This window comes from Oreochromis aureus, linkage group 20, assembly GCF_013358895.1.
Source record: "Oreochromis aureus strain Israel breed Guangdong linkage group 20, ZZ_aureus, whole genome shotgun sequence".
NCBI lineage: Eukaryota > Metazoa > Chordata > Actinopteri > Cichliformes > Cichlidae > Oreochromis > Oreochromis aureus.
In genome coordinates this window covers 9,406,132-9,427,446 of record NC_052961.1, presented here as the reverse complement: position 1 = coordinate 9,427,446, position 21,315 = coordinate 9,406,132, and the positions used below count along the sequence as shown (strand labels likewise).

At 40.0% G+C, this 21,315-nt stretch overlaps 2 protein-coding genes across 3 annotated transcripts; both read left to right on the top strand.

Moving 5' to 3' along the window:
• The first annotated feature begins 702 nt into the window (after positions 1–702).
• Positions 703–11,778, top strand: tfcp2 (transcription factor CP2). The gene is made up of 16 exons (XM_031741967.2): positions 703–1,073; positions 1,378–1,574; positions 2,524–2,675; positions 3,013–3,089; positions 3,736–3,841; positions 4,105–4,211; positions 4,528–4,680; positions 4,818–4,928; positions 5,437–5,525; positions 5,679–5,727; positions 6,139–6,232; positions 6,509–6,599; positions 6,722–6,828; positions 7,519–7,661; positions 10,391–10,442; positions 10,578–11,778. The coding sequence occupies exons 2-16, from the start codon at positions 1,453–1,455 to the stop codon at positions 10,613–10,615; spliced, it is 1,491 nt and encodes a 496-aa protein (XP_031597827.1). The 5' UTR covers positions 703–1,073; positions 1,378–1,452; the 3' UTR covers positions 10,616–11,778.
• A 392-nt stretch (positions 11,779–12,170) lies between these two features.
• csrnp2 (cysteine-serine-rich nuclear protein 2) lies at positions 12,171–21,072 on the top strand. Of its 2 annotated transcripts, none has more exons than XM_031741990.2 (5): positions 12,171–12,847; positions 14,348–14,521; positions 14,637–14,899; positions 15,791–16,087; positions 17,967–21,072. In XM_031741990.2, the coding sequence occupies exons 2-5, from the start codon at positions 14,362–14,364 to the stop codon at positions 18,906–18,908; spliced, it is 1,662 nt and encodes a 553-aa protein (XP_031597850.1). In that variant the 5' UTR covers positions 12,171–12,847; positions 14,348–14,361; the 3' UTR covers positions 18,909–21,072. The 2 variants fall into 2 exon arrangements, with proteins under 2 accessions (XP_031597850.1, XP_031597851.1); XM_031741991.2 differs by lacking the exon at positions 12,171–12,847 and adding an exon at positions 12,856–14,258.
• Positions 21,073–21,315: the final 243 nt, after the last annotated feature.

Below are 21,315 nucleotides of genomic sequence, written 5' to 3'. Positions count from 1 at the left end.
AATGATTTTTTAACTTGGTGAATGATTTTAAATATGGAGAAAAAAAAACTTGTGGTGGGTATTCAGCAGAGCTCAAAACAATTCAAAACATCCTGTGACAGCTGCTGTGCATTGGAGTTGTTATGTGACAGCTAAAAAGCGTGCTATAGCGCCATATTTGCAGTGAAGAGGAATCACAACAGCATCCTTTATTGGACTGTTTCAGAGTTCTGGACAACAAAGTGGGAGTTTGGTGTAAGATTCCACCTGAATTATAAATCTGTAATGTATGGTTTGTTGGATAACAATTTTCCAGCACCTTTTCAATTGAAAAGGTATGTTTTAAATTAAGGTAAACTGCACAAGACATTGGATTAAATCAGGTCGTTTATGGCAGTGCTATGGTAATTAAACAGATTCTTGGTAAAAAGAAAATCTTTAGACCATAAAGATGGATGAAATGACCTGTCATTTGGGAATCCACCTGAGTGGAATGGTCTTGTGTGGTAAATTACATTTTATTTTATTCTAGTTGTTGTATATGGTTTATTTTATGGTTTATTTTAAGGAAAATAAACCAGTAAAGGGACCTTCCGAAAAATTAAAAGAAGGAAGAACACCCTTATTTAACGTCACTGACGCATTATAAGCAACAATCATTGGTTATTACAGCCATGACCTCAGCGGAGGGTGGCGGTAATGAGTCACAACGGTGTTTGCTAGCACTCTGAGAGGATACAAAGAAGGAGACGGAACGGAAATTACGACAGCTCCTTTTCCCGAGGAAGCTAGATAAACAAACAAAAGCAAGACATTATAATACATATATTTAAGCATCTCGTGCGATTTTGACCACTTTTTACGTATAGATATGCTAACCACAAATAAACCGAGCCACAGAATAAGCTAGAGAGGGGCTAGCATCCCGGGACGTTTTAATGATTTCTAGGATCCTGCTAGCTGAACGAACTGGCAGGCTACGCAGCTAAGGTGTTAGCTCGACATGTTTATTTTAGCGTTTGGGCGAAGGAGCGCGACATGATGGCATAAAACTTGCAGTGTTATTAGCAAATAGTCACACTTCCCACCTAAAGGTAAGCTTTGCAGTTCCAACGACTTACGTTACTATGTGAATAAAAAAAAGTAAAGACATAAAGTGTACTTTAGCGTGACACAAGTCAGTGTGTGAAAGCAGTACACAGTTACATAAAACGTGTGTTAACGAAAACCGTTATCGTTAACCACGGGAACGCTGCTTTCCTTACTGACACCTGACTGGTTCGTGTTTTTAACATGTTTGGGGGAATGTCCTGCTAATAAACACAGAAATCTCCACTGTTTTTAAAACATCAGAGCCACACTCACGCATTTTTTACTTTCTCTTCTAAATCTTGAAAGGCTTTAAGACACCGACAACATTTGCCTCGAGTTTCAACCGGAACTGCACTCCGTTAAAATCTCCACACCGTCACCATGGCGTGGGCTCTCAAACTGCCTCTCACGGATGAAGTGATTGAGTCCGGACTGGTCCAGGACTTTGATGCCAGTCTGTCCGGCATTGGCCAGGAACTCGGTGCGGGGGCGTACAGTATGAGGTACAGTATGAGTTTTGGACGGGTAAGGCCTTTTACTGAATGCTGCCAGTGCTACATTTATAATGACCAATATGGGCCATATGGTAATTTATTAGATTAAACAGTGTTGAACAGTGTTTTGGTTTATTTATTTATTTTTAAAGGTGTAAGCTATCTTGTAGTTTGTCTTCACACAGCTGCTCATGTCAAATTCATTTGGACATATTGCGTAATTTAAAGATGAGTGATCAGGTGCATCCATTATGTGCAGTGTTTCCCATTTTCTGACTGCTACGTGGGCAGTTTGAGCGGCAAAATCTCTTCATGCTGGCAGACGTGCGAATTAAATGCCATGTGCAGATAAAGTGAAAAGCCAAAACACTACTTGGAGAATATTAGCTGGAGTCTAATAGTCTTTGAAGAAAATAGTCCCCTGGGGCATTTGATCTATCTTATCACTCTATAGCATATCCTGAATTCATTAGTGTAATTATCTGCAGACACTTCTGTGCTTTTTCATTTGCTGTAGCTTATCTAAAAGTTTAAAGAAAATATTTTTTGCTGATTGAAGTACTTTGCACCCACCCCGCATCTCTTTTTGTGTGCTTTTCTGGCTCATTAAAACTGTGGAAAGTGGTGGCTTGTTTCAGAAATTCTTGTGTGGAGAGGAACAGTGACATGTAGACTGGATACCTTGGTATTTGGTAGTGTTGCCTCCATTATAGTTACTGAGCTGTGAAGCTAGAGAACACCATAATTCTCCAGCCAGGTTTAAGTGTTGTCTAGTAATGACAGGGAGACCTTTTGTATCATGAGGCTGAAGGTCGTATCGGATCAGTAAGTATAAGTGTTTAGACTGGTTTTCTGTAAACTCTTTGAAAGAAGGCCTGTTTTATTATTATTATTATTGCAAAATGAAGTGATAAGACTTTGTCAGCTTACCAAGTTTGTTTTTCTTTTGTCTCTGCAGCGATGTACTTGCCCTTCCCATTTTCAAACAGGAGGAGTCCAACCTCCCACCTGACAGTGACAACAAGATCCTACCCTTTCAGTATGTTCTGTGTGCACCTACCTCGCCAGCTGTTAAACTGCATGATGAAACACTCACCTACCTCAACCAAGGTCAGCATCAGGATCCCAGCCACCGTGTACTTTTTCAACTTTGTGCAAATGTAATGATATCTAAGAGTTCAAAGTCAAAAGCTGCTGAGAGAAAATTCAGCTGCCTTTGACCTAGTAGGCAGGCAGGCCAACAGTCGGACCCCAATCCTAACCCTAGTCACATATTTTTCCACTCCGTAACAAAACTATTCTGTTATATCAGGAACAGTTAGCAGTGACTGTGGTATTGCAGAATGGGCCACTGTGATAATGTTATAGTGTAACATATAGTGTGATGGAAATAAACAAATATCAGTGAACATATATATTTATTTATTATGTGGACTTGTCATTGCAGGGCAATCCTATGAAATTAGAATGCTTGACAATCGGAAAATTGGGGAACTTCCAGAAATCACTGGCAAAATGGTGAAGGTAAGAAAATCTTTAAAAATATATTTGCATAATCCAGCAGCTGCTAGTGTAAACCTGTATAAATATTACTGGAAAAGCTCCAGCCAACGGCTCATCTTGCATCAAGCCATGCTTCACAAAATCCCAGGGGGCTGTGAGTAGATTGGAATAAGTGACTCCAGGGTTAGATGAAATTAATGGATGATTCATTTTTGTGTGATTACATTTCTTGTATTCAGTGTAATATGAATTTTAATCAACTTGTACTTTAAAGGTTTCTTCAGTGTGTCAGAAGCATCTCTTCAGTGGTGTAAAATACAGATTGTGTGTGTCTCAGCCAACTTCTCAGCCAGTTGTCTGTAGTCTCAAAAGCATTTTCTTAGCATTAAAACTACACCTAGAGATTAAAAACAGTCTAATAGCTAAGATCTGTTTTATTGTTTATTGCTGAAATGTTTATGGGGAATGAAATGGCCACATCTGGATGAATCTCCTTCACACCAGCCTTGTAAATTGCTTAGAATCTTATATTGTTGAGTAGTTAGGCAAGCTAATCACATCACTTTATTGCAAAGGCTGAACTAAGCTCTTGTGCTGGGGTACCAGGGTAACAATAGTGTATGTTCTCTTTTATCCTTCAGTAAAAATTACTTTCTCTGAATTTCAGAGCATAATTCGTGTGGTGTTTCATGACCGACGACTTCAATACACAGAGCACCAGCAGCTGGAAGGCTGGCGCTGGAACAGGCCAGGGGATCGCATTCTCGACCTGGGTGAGCATTAAAAAATATTTTTAAAAAGCTAACAGAAAGATCAGGTATTTATTTATTTATTATACTAAATTTGTGCTTTGAAAGGTGGTTGCTGTGTAGCCCTATATGTATATTAACAATGAAACCGTTTCTGCAGAAAGTAAATTCAGGATACCAACTGTTAACCAAAACCAAAAATTCATACTCATGGTTGCAATAACGAGAAGATGGTGTATATTAAAAGCATCTGTGATAACTGCTTGTTTTGCTTTGATCTATTGCAGATATCCCGATGTCAGTGGGGATAATTGACCCCAGGGCTAACCCCACTCAGCTTAACACGGTGGAGTTCCTTTGGGACCCATCAAAAAGAACCTCAGTTTTTATCCAGGTAGCTTGATGGACAACACATAGTAATGATTGTGTCATTAATTTTTTTAATTTTTTTTAATTAATTTTTTTAATGATTTTTTTTTAATTTAATCTGTATTATTAAATTAAAATGAACAATAGTGATATGAGGCAGTTTAGAGTGCTTTGGTGTGACGAGAAGAGCCTATTTACATTTGGTTTACTCATTTATTGTACAAGTAAACTGAATGTCAGTCTGCACTTACAAATGTAACACTTTTGGCATGATTTGTTGATATTACAGTTAGGTCATCATTCTTGTGTAGATTTTGTTTTCATATTCCTTTCCTTTTTAGGTTCACTGCATTAGCACAGAATTCACCATGCGGAAGCATGGCGGAGAAAAGGGCGTGCCTTTCCGCATCCAGATTGACACGTTTAAGGAGAATGAGAATGAAGAGTACACGGAACATCTTCACTCTGCCTCCTGCCAGGTCAAAGTCTTCAAGGTCAGAGGAATGACAGGGAAAAAGAGAAAATCTGAAATAAAATCTTTAATGCACTCCAGTGCAAATGTTGTATTTGGTCCCTGTAGTAGTACTGTCTGTATTCACCATCTTTATTTCCCCCACTTGACGTTTTGTAGCCTAAAGGTGCAGACAGAAAGCAGAAGACGGACAGGGAGAAGATGGAGAAGAGGGCGCCACAGGAAAAGGAAAAGTACCAGCCTTCCTATGAAACCACAATCCTGACAGAGGTAAGCATATAAGAGCTCAAAGCAGTAATCACTACTTGGATAAAAGTAGTTTAAAGGAAATCAAAACGAATTTTAACTTAATCTAATTAACTAGACTGCTGATGTTAGCCTACTGTCAAACTATATTATGTACTAATTTTAAAAAAGTAACAAAACATTTTTTCTAAGCATAACCAGAAAATGTTTTCGTGATAAATTAGTTATCAAAAGAAATAACTCTTAGTTTTTTTTTCTTGAAGTGACTAATGAGCTTGTCATTTTAACCTCAGAATTTAAAAAAGTATTTACTAGGAAATAACAGGTGATTTGACACTTGCGGAAGAGACACAGACACAGCGAGACACAAATGATGTGGAATCATCCATCTTTTAAATCCATTTTCCTAAGCACTTAAGGAGTTTGGTTCAAATTCAATTTAATTGAAACCTAAGATCATATCTACTGGTAGCAAAAAATACTGGTGATGTATGTAGATGCTACAATAACACAAATGTTGGGTCTTTTATAGTGCTCTCCCTGGCCTGAGGTCACATATGTCAACAACTCCCCATCTCCTGGCTTCAATAGCACCCACAACAGCTTTCCAGTGGCTGAAGGGTATGCTGCCTGGATTACTTTAAACATCACTATGAAATCCATGTAGTGGCCTTATTTTATTAGTAAGGACAACACATGAGGTCTGCGTTTTTCTTAATGTGGAGTTTGTCGTTATTGCTTCTTTCTAACTGGTAAATTTTTCATCCTTTGTAGAAACGGGTCACCAAACCACCAGCCTGAGCCTGTTGTTCAGGTGGCAGATGTAAGTTCATTTTTAGTTTGTGGATTTATTTGGATTTATTTTATCGCCTGCTTACCTCCTGCCGCACCAAGCAACTGCATTTTAATAAGCTCAAATGCAAAGCTGACATCTGGGTGTTAAACTTCTGCCTGGGATGAGATTCATTAGCAATTATAAAATATGACTCAGTGTGTAACTAGAAAGCATTTGATATATATCTGATTTGAGTCATATATTTTTGCCTGTCTCTAAAATCCTGCCTTTTAAGGTAAAATCCAGCAGCTCTTGGTAATCTTCATTGATGTGTGTTTACAATTTTAATTTTTTTTATGTTTTACAAATTTAGGACTTGATGGGGTAACCATGGTGACACGGTCTCTGACACGGTTGCATATGTCAAATTGTTTTGATTAATTCTTTTTTCTTTTTCAGAATTTGTTACCAACAGCAACACCACAGGATGCACAACAGTGGCTTCATAGAAACCGCTTCTCCCCTTTCTGTCGACTCTTCACTAACTTCTCAGGTAATGTGGTTAACTCTTTGGTCATATCATAAGATAAAAGGCTGCACTTTAATGTGAAGCTAGAAAGATATTTTCTGGAAATGTACTCATTTATTTAAATAGCACCTTGTTATATCCAGAGGTTATTCAGAGTGCTTTACTGAAGGACACATGAGAATTAAAATCAGGTAAAAGATGACAAGACAAATTTGAATCATAATTCATAGATTTAAAAACTAATTATGTAAAAGTATGTGTTTGTAGAGACTGAGAATAGGACCTGTTTTTGTATACCAGGGGCAGACCTGTTGAAGCTGACCAGGGAGGATGTTATTCAGATCTGTGGACCAGCTGATGGTATAAGACTTTTCAATGCACTTAAAGGACGGTGGGTTATATTCAGTTTTCCTACCTTCTTAGGATATATAATTTACCTAATTTATAAAAAAAAAAAAGAGCATGAATGTTTTTAGGCATCTGCATTTTAGTTGTTTCTCTCTTTAAATTCAGGGTGGTACGTCCAAGACTCACCATCTATGTTTGCCAGGAGTCTCAGCAGGCACGGGAACAGCATCCGAAACACGAAAATGGAGATGCTGCTGCCAGCACTTTCTTTGGTCAGTGTACGTCAGGGTCAATTTTGATCATTATCTTTGTTGACGTGCAAACTTTCCTATTTTGAGAGGCCTCAGTCACACTAGAGTAAAGCTAGGATTGCAACCTCCTTGTAAACAGGAAAAACTGGTGGTTGGCGAGTGATTGCATTAAAAAAATTTTTATGTCTGGGACTGTTGCAAGTAGTTGTCACAACCAACTGTTGACCACTTTAATTCAAGGCAAATGGATATGTTGCCAGGTGGGAGGAACCCTTCTTCCAAACCATCTTTGTCTGACTCATACTGACTGGAGTCAGTCTCAAAAGATTGGCAAGGATGTGCAAAAAATTGCTGTCTAAATTTTAAATGCAGACAGAATGCTAACAGACTGATCTCAAACCTGTTCCGACTGTTCAAATGACCATTTCCATAAGCAGGCTGATAACAAGTTGATTGCACGTGGTGACAAAACTTTTGGTCATGTAGCAGTCTGTCCACTGTTATTCCTAGTCTACTGTAGTGACTGTAGCCTAATATTAAGGATCTAAACCATTCACAGGTGCCCAGCCAGGAAATAGCCCCGCACTATTATTCTTCTGAAGTCTAAGTAACAATTATGATTTAGTTTTGGTGTAATTGAGCATGCCTAATATCTAGTGAGCATCCTTTGTTGTTTAGCTTGTGTTCACCTTTCTGTTCCTCTCTCTGCAGTATATCACGCCATTTACCTGGAGGAACTCACGGTTACAGAACTGACAGAGAAAATTGCTCATCTGTTCAGCATCTCACCCAGGCAGATCAATCAGATCTTTAAACAAGGCCCCACTGGCATCCATGTGCTGGTTAGTGATGAGGTAAGGCAGTCCCCCTCTTATGATCTTACTGTGAGTTGAAGATTTGCACTTTTCGAATCAGTAGAGACTTGCTGTTATTATATATGAATTCAAGCACAGGGTTTCCCCAGGAAAACTGGTAGATCTTGCGCCTGGGGTGGGTTGGGTGGATTGATTTGGTACAATTAAATGTTGCACCTGATCCATGTAGCTAACTCTGATGTTAATTACTAATAGTGCAGTCGCATAGACAGAATAGTGGAGCTGTGTACATGTGCCTATATTCACAGGAGAGGAGGAACAGGAGGATGCAGGAGTTTTCCTGCATGAAAATATACACACACGCCATTAGGAGAGCAACAAATCACATTTAGTTTGCCTTAATTAGTGGATCGATATCAACTGGACAGGCAAATGTTTTAAAAAAGGTAGTAAAGAACCAGAAGATAATAACACGACTTGTTAACTTCTTTAAAGTTTTCATACTTCTCTAAGTTCTCATACTTTTATACTGTTTTTTTTTTGTTTTTGTTTTTTTTAAATGCTGCCTGGCTCAAATGACAGTCATTTGTGAGTTTCAGCATGGGGTTATTTAACCCATGTTAGAAGACATCCTGTTGTTATGGAAAGATGTTAGGAAAGGTTGGATCACGTTATTGGCAAGCAAAGAAAACAACCAAGGATATTGCTTAAACTACTAAAAGTGGGTTAAAACCTATCCAACACTTTGTTAAAAACTGGAAGGATAGTGGTGAACCACCATCTTGGAGAAAGAAGTGTGGTTGGAATAAATCCTGAATGTTTGAAGATCAATGGGGGGGGGAACAGCAGTGGAATAGACAGCTATGTTTTAATACTGAAAGTAAAAGCATTTTCCCACAATGCAAAGAGAACTCAAGGAGTTGTAACTGAACAGCTGTGTAGCCTTAAAATAACTACTCAGTAGTAATGCTAATTAGTAGGGCTGCAACTAAAGATTATTTTGGTAGTCGACTAATCTGCCAATTTCTTTGATTAGTCAATTAGCCAATGATTATAACTCTTATCTCCGCTAAACTAAACAAAACTAAAAATGGCTTCAGTCCATAAGTTCAAATAAAGCTTCGAATTAAATTAAAAAGTTTGTTTTCCAGTCCCAAAAAAACAGTTTCCAAAGTTTACAGATGATTCGATTCATGAATTCATGATTGCAGTGGACATGATCTGGAGTGAGGCTTGATCTTATTTTTGAGATGATGTTCTCAGCTGCAGCTGATAACCAGATGGTGTAGTACTCACTGCCAATTAACCTGTTTAACTGATTATAATTATTATATAGTTATTTGTTGATATAGTCCAACCCACAGATTAACTACCTAACGTTAGGTGGAAGAGGTTTATTATAATATTAATGTACGGAAAAAAACTAGGAAGCAGTTTATCTACTCCTGTTTAATGGTTTACTATTGGATTAAACTCAATAGCTAACAAAACTGAAATGTTGTTTGCTTAGAAAGTATCATCCTAAGAAGTTTCTGACAACTAAGCTAACATAAACATTACTGTACAAACACTAACATAAACAACGTATCAACGTGACGCACTAACTTAACTCTCTAAAACTGTCAAAAGCCAGCTCCAGGGCGCCGGCGTTTTGAATGCTTGTGCACTGCAGTAGTGCTGTCTGCTTTGCACCATCTGGATTCAACTTTGTTTGTTTTCTGTGAAATGACTTCACATAAAAAAAAAGTTTCCATTTTCTTCTATCCTCCTGTTTTGCTGTTTGCGCTACGTTCTTCTTTGTTAGTGTTGAGTGCAGCCTTGGAAGACAATATAAGTGATGGTGCCCCCATAGCTTCCTGTAGTCTATTGCAGTTACAAAAACACATTTACTTGGCATTAGTATATAACACGTGGAAAATTGAATTCCACATCAGTTTACAAGGAAACATAAAGATGGGACTCTGGAGCAATAAAAAAAAAAGATCATGTGGTCTGCTGAGTACAGATTTACCCTGTTCCAGAGTGATGCGTGCCTTAGGGTAGGAACACATGTGGATGAAGTGATGCACTGATCAAGACTAGTACCTACATTACAAGCTTGTGGATTCAGGATTTAGGTCTAGATTCAGCAAGACTGTGTGTCCATAAAATGAGGTCAGCTGACTACCTGAATCTATTGAATGACCAGATTTTTTTTTTCATCAGCGGGTTTTGTTTTTTCATCTCTCTGATAGTACAGCATATTCTGAGATGACAATGCCAGTATTCATTAGGCTCAAAATGTGAAAGAGTGGTTCAGGCAGCGTGACACATCATTTTCACACTCATCCACATCTTAACCCGAGTGAGAATCTTTGGGATATGCTGGGGAAGACTTCACACAGCAGTCCGACTCTCTCATCATCCATACAAGTTAAAAAATGAATGCAACTCTGGACAAAACTAAGTGTTGCATTACGTAACCCGATCAAAATGATACCACAGTGAATGTGTGTCGTTATAAAAGCTAAAAGTTGTCCAATTAATTTTTAGACTATGACTTTCCCCCCCCTTTTTTTGAGGGAGCCAGGCATTACATATGTAAAAACAGCCAGTTGAAACAGTAGGCTAACGACTTATCAGTTGTAGCTTTTTGTTTGTCTTAAAAGATTTTCAAAGAAAGACAGACATATGGTCAACTTACGGTCTCAAGAGCTTACACAAGCATAAACCTGCAAACGATATTGTTTTTTTCCCACCTGCATAATCATTTTCTCTCCTCTCCACAGATGATTCAGAATTTCCAAGATGAAGTTTGTTTTGTTTTGGACACGATGAAAGGTATGACTATGGCAGCAAAAAATTATAGTTTATCTCTATCTGTATTTACCGTTATAGTCTTGCTGCAAGTTTATCTTAGTGTCTTTCCCTGATATTTTTTATTTTTATTTTTATTTCTATTCCTTTCTTTTTCAGATGACACAAGTGACGGCTACCATATAATCTTAAAGTGAATCCTAGGCAGGAGAGTTGTTGAGTGCTTCTCTCTTGTTTAGTCCTGGTTCAGTCAGCCCCTCTAGAGCTTTGTACTTTTTGCTGTTCCTTTCTGGAGATGTGCCCCCCCCCCAAAAAAAACCCCCCAAAACAAAACAAAAACCTTGTGAGGCAGCTAGGAGGAAGATGCGACTGAAGCAGTTGCCCCTCTTTTAACTTTACCTTATCGTCTGACTTTTGAGGGAGTGACTCTGGTTCCACAGTGAAGTCTCACCCTGCCGTTTGCTCACTTAAATGGTTGCATTTCCCTCTGTTGGTTACATCTCAAGGAGGTTAATGGCACTACAGCTGCTGTTGTTTGTTACCTGACCATCTGGTATTGCCAAGACTCTTTGCTTCGAGTTCAGCCGTTTGTTCTCTCTTTAAAAAAACAAAACAAATGATGACAATAAAGATGACGGTACTTGACTTTCAGCCTGCAATTCAGCATGAGTCGTCCTCTTCATGCGAGGTTGCCTTACCGAATCCAAGCCAGTCTGCAAGAAACACAACCACTCAGTTGAATCATAGTACAACAGGTATTAAAATTAACAACTGGACAATTAAGGGAAACTGTTAGAATCCAGCTGCCCTTCCAAATATCAGAGGTTCCTTTGAAAGCTAACAATGTCTACCTGTTACTTCTGTGGAAAAAAAGGCTACTAAACACTGTTAGATTGTCATAGTTTGTTTAGAATGCTTACTGGCACATGTGATTGTTACTTAATCGTCTTAAAAGATGATAAGCACTGTCTGTGTTAGTGATCTCCGTGGTAACACCAGCAAATTGTCTCCATCTGCTTCCTGTATCTATGAGCTTGTTTAGCACACCAGAGTTTTATTGTTTGTTTTTTGGTCATTTCCATCATAATTTTGAAATGGATCATTGTTTTAAAATAATTTAGAATGATGAATCATGGGTTTTTTTTTTTACATTTAAAAAAAATCTTTTTTACGTACTTACATCTGCTCTGCTTCCTTTTTTTGGATGTTACAAATGCTAATAAATAAGTTGTTGGGCAGAGCTGCATGTGAATAATATGGTTTACGTTGAGTATGTTGTAAATGGAATTGATGGCTCGATATCCATATTTGCCCCTCATCTCATCGGCATTATTAAAACTTAACCATGTACTGGCTGCTATTTGGTGTCTACATCTTTCTTTAAAATATATAAAATAATGTTTAACGTGTTCTAAATGTTCTGAAGCTTTCCTATAAAAGGAGACACGATATTTTATTGGCACTGTCTAGCACAGGCTCCACATCTGTCCCTTTGGTGTACAGATGTGGATGCCTAGTCACTGACATTTGAGTAAACTTTAGCATGTCATATACTGTTAACCAAATTAAGCTTAAATACAGGTTAATTTAGCGCACTGAGGTGTCGTGTTTTGCACATCTGCTTCTGCACAATATGAACAAAGAAACAGGAAAAAAAAATACCGAAATAGAAACTTCATCTCCCAGCATACCCCGGCGCAGGACATGCCCGTGATGTCACAATAAGTATATATACTGCTACAGGGAAGAATTTCTACCTCCATTGTTACATTGTAACAAACGGGGCCGGGGCGAAGCGGGGAGAAAGGCGTCTTCTCGCTAGAAAACCTGCAAGATTTTGACACCAAACGATAAAGAGCAGAGCGCACCGTTATTGCGAGAAGACGGCGAAGTAAGCCCAGACGACTGAACCCGCCCCGGCGAGAAGAAAAGGATAAACGAACACAGATGTCAGCGGATTTCTCCATTACACCCATTTAAAGGCTTACATCAGGAAGACAAGACACTGAGCGTCTTACATTATTCATGCTGCACCGAAAAATGTTGGAGAATAAAGCGCAGCTAACCCTATGACGCCCCTTCTTCCTATCGTCTGTCCTTTAAATAGATAGGAATGCATCATTTAAATAAAACCCGCCGGTCTAGCACAGCTCCTGTTTTCTTCGTCATCTTTCAGTGTGCAGAACAATGAGCATGAAGCCTAAGTAGCCTGAAATAGCCAAATATAAGTGTTGCAAATTGACAATCACGCAAGCTTTCATCCAGATTACTTCGGCTCCACGGTTGCAGTCTGGATACTCGGTTCAGGGATCTCGGTTTTGGCATAAAAGAGCCTCTCATAGGGCGTTGAAAGATTGATGTGCAGCTCCTATTGGAAACAGAAACGACCTACGACTTGGTTGGAATAAGGGTCCCTGTTTCTGCCCCAGGTAAGTGGGTTTAGTGTTTCATTAACCGGGCGGTTTGCCATTGTGTCTGTGTGTGGTTCTCTTTCTCTCTGTGTGTGTATGTGTGTGAAATGGAAAGAGAGAGAGAGACAGAGAGAAAGAGAGCCTTGCCTTGTCAGACTGGCAATATCTAACCTCCCCCAACACAGTCAGTCGGTATGTCCACATTTAAACAAATAGCTCCTCTAAACTGCGTGTCCCTGACGGGTAATATACCGTGAAGTCACACCTGTCGGTAAACATCCTGTAACATGTCAAAGGCAAACTTAAGTCCTGAAAGAAAAGCCTTAAATTCTTAAACTGAAATAAACATTTAATGTCAGATGTGTTACTCTGGTTTTAAAAAAGGGCACACATTTGGTGTTATAACCACAGCTGCATCTTTACAGGTTAGGCCCTGTCCCTTACAGCCTGTCAAGGTGGGTAATTTTGTTGAAATTAGGTCAAGGTATTAGTCTTTAATGCTCATAATTATTATTAGGACATAGATTAGATAATTTTGGACTTTCCCCCCTCAGAAGTAGTTCCAGGAAAGATCACTTAGGCTGCATTTGAGCAGCTTCTCAGTATCAGCACATCCCTTTTTCTCTTTTTAGCTGAAGGACAAATTTAATTGTGCAGTTATTACATAAATTATGCTATAAACGTACATGTCAGTCCTTTTAATTTTGAACGTTCTCCTTCATGGACTTAAAAACACTGAAAAACTACAGAATGGGAGTTGCTCCATTTTGGAATGACATTACAGCATGCTGCATAGTAAAATATGAATTACCTTGAGAAGTAGCTGGTTCACACTATAGGAGGTATGGTAGTAATATGGTAGATTTAAGGTAGATGGATATAGTGTCTCTATGGGATATAATCATCGGTGTTAATATTGATGTGTAATTATTTGAAATGTATCTGTGTGAATGCAGATGTCTGTGTAATGCACAGGACATAACACAGTGTAACATCAGACATGTATTTAGCTGCTTTCATTCACCTTGTTTGACCTCTCCTACAGATGCAAGTGATCAGCTCCCTCCTTCAAATTCACCCATATCGATCCCTCCCACTACACTCAGTTTATAGCAGATTTTTTTAGGGGTAAAAACAGATTGTGAAGCCACAGACATTATTTGCTTCAAGGCTGCTTGCATAAACTGTGCTTGCCTAGTTGCCATGGTTACATTTTCAGACTTGATAATTTCAAAGTCGGATTTCATGTGAGATGGGAGCCACACAGACGAAATGATGGAGCTGGAATACAGATGAAAGGAGGCAGGAGCGAACAGATGTCACCTTTTTGTTCTGTTTTTGTTGTCAAGGGCTGACCTTACAGAGGAACAGTTTGATAAAAAAAATTAGCTCATTCTCTAAGTGATAACAGGAGCATTTTGTTTCTAAGGTAGTAAATCACAACGTGTCATGTCTTCACATCTTTTGAAACACATTTACTGGTGCCGGGTATTTTTTTGTGCTCCTCTGTGCCCCCAGATACTTAAGTTTCCATGGAGGCAGGTTCGTCCCTCAGCCTCAAACGAAGATATGAAGAGGTGGACAACAGCTCTCCATTCTCTACACCTAAGGACTCTGACGATGACATCTCCAGCAGTGACAGTGCTGACAGCTGTGACAGCCTCAACCCTCCCTCCAGCACTGCATTTACCCGTAAGAATCTCATTAAAGGAAGTCAAAAGAAACTAAACAGTTAATCAACGCCAGTATTTAGTATTAGGTGTGTAAGACTGTATTGAAAATCTTTCTCCCTTTTTCCCTGCTTTAGCCACCTCTATCCTCAGGCAGCACAAGCCGTCACCAGGGGGGAAACGGGTACGTTTTGATTTGGTGACGGTGTATTACTTCCCTCGGCGGCAGGGCTTCACCAGCGTGCCCAGCCAAGGGGGCAGCTCCCTGGGTATGGCCCGCCACCACTCCTCCATCAGACACTACACACTGGGGGAGTTTGCACGCGAACAGGAAACCAGTCACCGGCACACTTTGCGACAGCACCTGCGCCAGGAGAAGCTGAATGCCCGCAAAATGAAGGTAGATTAGATGTATCAGTTGTACCCCAAGAGGGTCAAAATTCAAGGCACAGTAGTATCTTGCAGCTGTGGGCACGTTGCATGTCTCCACTTGCAGTAGTGACTCAGTACATGTACTTCCGCTCTGTCCTTCAAGACTTTACAAAACTTTCTGCTTTGTGACCCCGTACAAAAACAGTCTAGCTGGGGCCCCTTTCCATAGTTCCCATGCCTGTGAGTTGCTAGGTGTCCCGCTGAAGAATAATTACCCCCATTAAACTCCTGAAACAATTTTACTTCAATAACTGTTTGAGGCCGGAGAGGTAAAAGTCACTGATGTTTCAAACAAATTCACATAGATTAAAGAGCGGTACAAAAGATGCATATGCGTTTATTTAGTGAAGTTTAGTTTTTTCTTCTTTCCTCCCCCATAAATCAAGCCATAATCCCCTCAGATTTATCTTGTGACCCATTGGAGGGCTCCGGCCTCCAGGCTGGGAACCAGTGAACCAAACTACCAAAATAGAAAGTATTTAAAAGGAGTTCAGTTTGGACCAGCTGTAAAATGACGCTTACATACAAGCTAATGTGTAAGTAACACTTTACCAACGTAATACAGCAAAAAGTTACTAATTTTCTTATGACAGCTTATGATCATTAAATCATATTTGGGTTTGTGTCCTTTAATTTATGCAGGAGTTTTAGTTTTTTGAGGCCTTTTCTTAAATAAAGATCGCAGTACTTCCTTCACCATTCTCCATTTGAAAACTCTTTGTTCAAAATGCTAAATCAGCTGCAAATATAATTGTTTTTGAAGTATCACTCTTCAGGGTACTTATCTACCACTTGAGCTTAAAATAGGCAATCAGTTCCTTTTTCACCTCAGCTCACAGTTCCACACTGTCGTCCACAGCTGACAAGGAACGGCACAGTGGAGTGCGCTCAGGCGGAGCTGCTGACTCTGGACGATGTGTCGGATGAGGATCTCGACGTGGACGGCGTGGAAGTGGACGACTGTTTCTTCCTTCAGCCGCTGCCCACCAAACGGCGTCGAGCCCTCCTGCGAGCCTCCGGCATCACCCGCATCGATGCGCGTGAGAAAGCTGAGCTCCGAGCTATCCGCCTCTCTCGGGAGGAATGCGGCTGCGACTGCCGTTTGTACTGTGACCCTCGCCATTGCGGCTGCAGCCAGGCTGGTATTAAGTGCCAGGTAAGAGCTGTTGAAAGCGAGTTGGGTGCATTTGCAGAAAGAGGAGAGCTTCTTTGCAGTTTGAGACTAACAACTTCAAAAACACGTTTACAGTATTGGAATCGTCTTTTATTTGAATTGAACTGTGAGTGACATTTTGCTGCTCGTACGCTAAGAGGGAAGTTTCACTGCAAATCAAGCCAAAGTTGCTCTGAATGATCCTGAAACATTTCTATCCTGAGAGAAGTGGTCTCCTCCATGATTATAATGGCCCCCTTTTAGTTCAATTACACGCTGTTCCCATTGCAGCCGACAAATCTCAACCCAGCTGAACACCTGTGGGACATTTTGGTCAGATGTGTTGCAGAGCCTCGCCACCATCATCATCATTATGACACCAAATGAGAGAAAATCTTTTTGAAGAATGGTGTTCATCCCCTCAGGAGAGTTCAGTTGCACTGATGCATGTAGTTGCCCAGCAATTTACTAAAACAGTTTATGCTGGTTTTCAGTGTTTCTCCCCAAAGATAAAATAAATAACAATAAATACATGAAAATAACGAAACCAAAATATTTGATTGTTCCGTAACAGTGTCTCCCTCATTTACAGCCACGCTAGTTCCTGTCATCCTGTTTCTCTGTCGGCAGACTTCAGCCTATGTCTCTCAGAGAAGAACAGCAGAGTAGCAGAAGAGAAGATTGTGACAACTTGTTAGCCTGCAGCGCACACTTCCCCACAAAAAAGCAAAAGACAGGGCTTCAGAAGCGTTCAACCTCGTTTCCTTTCAATTTGTTTTTCACTCACTTGTAGGTGTTTTGACATTTCACAGGGGGAGGGAAGCGCATTAGTAAATAAATTATAGAAACAAATGATGACTGACTCCTGTTTTGTTGCTTCTATTTAAGTGTGCTGGTTTTGTGCAAGGCTACATGCCGGCTCGCTGTCACATTGTCATGGCTTTCTGGGGCTCTCGAGTATAACAGAGCCATTGTTAATATTATTAATAACACTGGTGCTCTCCCTACGATAGCTTAAAATGTCTGCTATGAAAAAAGCCTATTCATCTGATTTTATGTGTTTTTTTTCTCTCTCTCTTCTCGGCTAAGGCGAGTGCTGAGGCGGAGAGATTTGATCAGAGCTGTTTTTTTTCTTACATTTTCTCTTCTTTTCAGCACGATCATGAAAAAAAACAACCAAAAAACTAAATACAAAGCCAGTTTCTAGCATTTTTCATGAAATCTGGTGGGTAGATGGAACACAGGGAAAGGAAGGTCCCATTTAACTGTGGAGCAGATATATGACAGCTAAATAAAGCAGTTCAGTGGTTCTAATAAGAATATCTTTATTCTTTGGTCATTTTTAAGCAGCAAGTTAAACAGTATCACCTCAAAAACATGAATGCATAGGCAAGCTGTGTTGAGTAACTTTGTTAAAGTTTTGAGAATTTACTCACTTGATGTGTTTTATAGAGGCAGATGCTTTATTCTGCTTGCTCTGTTATCTCTTTTCTCACTATTACAATGCTGTTATCTGATCCAGAACCGGCTGCATGCTTTTATTGATCAGTGCAGTGAAATCAGAATTCCTAAAACATTGGAATGAAGCGGTAAATCAGACATTGTGTTATCATTTATTTATACACCTGGTGTATAAATAATAACCTGAATCTTTTGTCTCATTTGCTTATATTTTTACCTGTTAGGAGGAAGTACATCTCTGTCTCAGCCTGACTTGTTGCACAGTAACCAGATTATCTCTTGATTGCCATGATTTCCTAGATTTTCCTAGATCTCCTGAACAACCGTAAACACTTTCATAACTTATGTAAATTTAATCAGTATTTAAGCATTTTACTTTCAAGATGAAATGAGAGTAAATGACGTCTGCCTTATTCTTCAGGTGGATCGAATGTCTTTCCCGTGTGGCTGCTCTAGGGATGGCTGCGGCAACGTAGCAGGTCGTATCGAATTCAACCCTCTACGCGTCAGAACTCACTACCTGCACACCATCATGAAGCTGGACGTGGAGAAGAGGAGGATGCTCATACAAGGAACAGGAGACCAGTATGCTGAATCAGACCCACTGTCTTCCCCCTCCTCCACGTGTCCCACTTCACCGGACCTTTCTTCAGTCGCTGGCCTGGACTCGGAGCTGGAGGAGAGCGAGGTGCAGTCAGTCGTGGAGGTTCAGGATCTTCTGGCGGAGCAGGATATACTGGAGAGGGAGAACGAGACAGCCGTGCTGCACCTGCAGAGCGCAGAAGAGCAGGAGAGGAGGGAGAGGGAGGAGGCTGAAGGGGAAACAGTGCAGCCAGAGCTGAGTGCTGATGGGCTCACAGAGCAGCCTCTCTGCCTCCTACCCAGTGCCTTGGGAGGGGAGCTGCCTGAGCAGGCAGAGGTTCCAGGTGTTGAGCAGGTCCTCCTGCAGGGGCCTTTCCCTACAGGGGCTACGGTCTTGTGCATCACTGACAACCAGGAGGAGAGCCCTTCTGACCTCCTCAAAGACTCCTCTTCCCTGCTCTACTATCAACTCAGTCCCATAGAGCCTGGAGCCTTTGAGACGCTGCCCAGAACAGAGGAAGCTGAACAGGAGGAGCCTTTGGTGAGAGAACAAGATCCAAGAGAAGATGAGTTTGCGGAAAGGAAACAAGAAGGAGGAGAGGAGCTGAAGCAAGATAAGCATGAAGACAAGCCTTTGACCGATGTTATTCTGTGCTCAGAGGAATGCGTGGCAGCAGTGGAGGAGAGGCCTGCGAGTCCTCAGCAGAAGATCCCGGAAGAACAGTGCCAAGAGCAGTCGTGCATGAAGAAAGAAGTAGATCCACTGCCTCCTGAAGTTTAGTACTAGCGTCTCTGCAGATAATTTGCACAATAGCTTCATCTAAGATGAGTAAATTACACATTTTACATGTATTACTGCTATTATCATAAATAACTACAGGTCTGTTATAGTGACTGTCAATAAAATATGTGAAGAATGAGCTTGAGTGTTACACAGAGGAGGAGAGATGCTGAAAGCACATACAGATCACTCCCCAGAAGTAATATGGATGCAGTTCAAAGACAACATTGTAGGTAATTCTGTTGGGGGTGATGAATGCGGCCTTAATGGAAAAAAACACGGAAACACTTGTGCGTAGGAGTCGATTAGGAGTACAGCGAGTAGTGTTTTGTTAATTTCCAGCGCAGCAAACAGAAAATACAGTGTGTGAATGCTGACATAAGCCTTTTGTTTTGTGATGTGTAAAGGTGTCAACACTAAACACAAATTGTTTTTTCAGCGCGCAAGAAGCTGGTGTATTTCAATACTTTACTGGCTCACTTTCCATTACAGCAAACTCACGCTGTAGTCAAGCCAAATGAAGGCCTGCGATCCAACCTTCCCCTGAAAATAGACCTAATAATCCTGGAAATACTTGTTTTTGTGTACTGTATATGCATTTGCAATGTGCAGGACAGAGATGAAGTTTCTTTGATCTGTATGCACATTGCGAAATGAGGGCAGCAAACGTCGTGGCTCTGTCTCATTGAGAGGAGGAGGAAAAATAATTTAAAAAAAGAGCAGAAATTAGCACTGGCTGTAGTTGTTACTCACTTTGGACTGCTCGTACAAATGCAGTCGATTTGTCAAAAAAAAAAGTTTACTTGTAGTTGCAATGCCTATGACATTATTTCTCCGAGTAATGTGTCATTTGTGGATACTATACTATTGGTTTTCAAGTTGAAGTCGTTGCAGTTCGTTTTCTTTGGGAATGAAAGGAAATGTAATTTTTTTTCATCCTGCTACATTATAATGTCATGTTATGATGAGTTGCCAGAATAGCTCTTCCTAGTCTTTTTTAATTGATGTTCTATAAGAAAGCGAAGATTTTGAATCGAGTCAAATTTCCCAAGAAGAAAGCAGCAGTAAGAGTCAAAGTCAAACTGAGGCTTGTGCTGTTGGAAGTAGTTATATGAAACAATGTGATGCTAGTAATTTATGGATCAGATTGACATCGACCTGAATTTGCGTGTTTTATGTTCCGTCTGTATGTGTGCGAGTGTGTGTACACCTACTTTACATTTGTACGTCTAAGTGAGGGAGGAAGGTATGTACTGTATTAGAGATTGGGAGGTGCTGGCGAGGACACGCATTTCATTCATGACAGGTGCTGATGTTACAGATTTACAGTTTACAGGATCTCCTCCCTATCACCACGAGAAACAATGTTTCTCCACTTGATTGATGTAAGAAGCACCAGAGAGCCTCTCGTAGGAACGCAATAGCTACTGCACTGCAAAAATCATTAATGTGGTGATTATGGAATGAGGTGTCTCATGATTATGTAAATGCAATCGTATCGCATTTCTGCTCTTTCAGTGTCTTTTTTTTAATCTTGGTCTGATTAATACTGATCTCCGTAAGCGTGCCGACTCTTCTTACACAAAATCAGTCCTTTGTTTTGTTGCCTATAATTACAGCTGTTGCTTTGTGTAACTGCTCGCCTAACACAGGATATGCTGCTGTGTATGAGATGTCTGATGTGTTTCTTTGCCTTTTTTGTTTTGAAATTGTCTTAATCTAAATCTGCTTACAAGTTGCACCAAAGCAGTGGTTTCAAACCTAATTAAATGATGCTTTCATCCATCAGATTCTAACAAAGCAGTCTCCTCTAGTTATTGTGAGGCTGCAGATTTATTGTGGCTCTTTGTGTTTGCGTGACTTGCCTTGATATAGTACCATCTTTGAAGTGATGATGATTACAAGCTGCCTATTGTTGAGCTTTTGTCCTCGGCTTTCTACTAATAGACTTAGGTTTGGGACCACTGCACTGAATTAACTCCAGTACACTATGTGATTGTGTGTTTTCTCTGCGTGAATGGGGTGTGTGATTGTTGAGAAGACTGATAAGTTTAGACTTCATCTAACAGCTGTGAGAACTACTCTCATGCTAACTGTTGCCTAAAGTGGACACAAAAGATTTTATACAAAAATAAAAACAATAAATTACTCATTGCAAAAAGGATCAGTGTTTCTGTGTGGTTTTTTAATAAAGAATAATAAGTCTCCTATCATTCCTGAGTATTTGTAATCTCAGTCATTTAGACAGATTATGTAGAATCGATTAGTATAAAAATATTACACAATGAAAGGTTTGATATTATCAGCACGCAATTATGTATCGATTTAGTTCACAAAAATACAGATTTTTTTTAAATACTTAATTTTTGCATGCATGTAAAACAGAATACAGACATGACTGTAAAAA

Coding starts and splice junctions, on each gene's coding strand:
- csrnp2 (XM_031741990.2), top strand. CDS start 14,362: ATGGAGGCAGGTTCGTCCCTCAGCCTCAAACGAAGATATGAAGAGGTG. Junction 14,522..14,636: donor CTCCAGCACTGCATTTACCC/GTAAGAATCTCA, acceptor TCCCTGCTTTAG/CCACCTCTATCCTCAGGCAG. Junction 16,088..17,966: donor AGGCTGGTATTAAGTGCCAG/GTAAGAGCTGTT, acceptor CTTATTCTTCAG/GTGGATCGAATGTCTTTCCC.
- tfcp2 (XM_031741967.2), top strand. CDS start 1,453: ATGGCGTGGGCTCTCAAACTGCCTCTCACGGATGAAGTGATTGAGTCC. Junction 4,212..4,527: donor GAACCTCAGTTTTTATCCAG/GTAGCTTGATGG, acceptor TTTCCTTTTTAG/GTTCACTGCATTAGCACAGA. Junction 4,929..5,436: donor AAACCACAATCCTGACAGAG/GTAAGCATATAA, acceptor GGTCTTTTATAG/TGCTCTCCCTGGCCTGAGGT.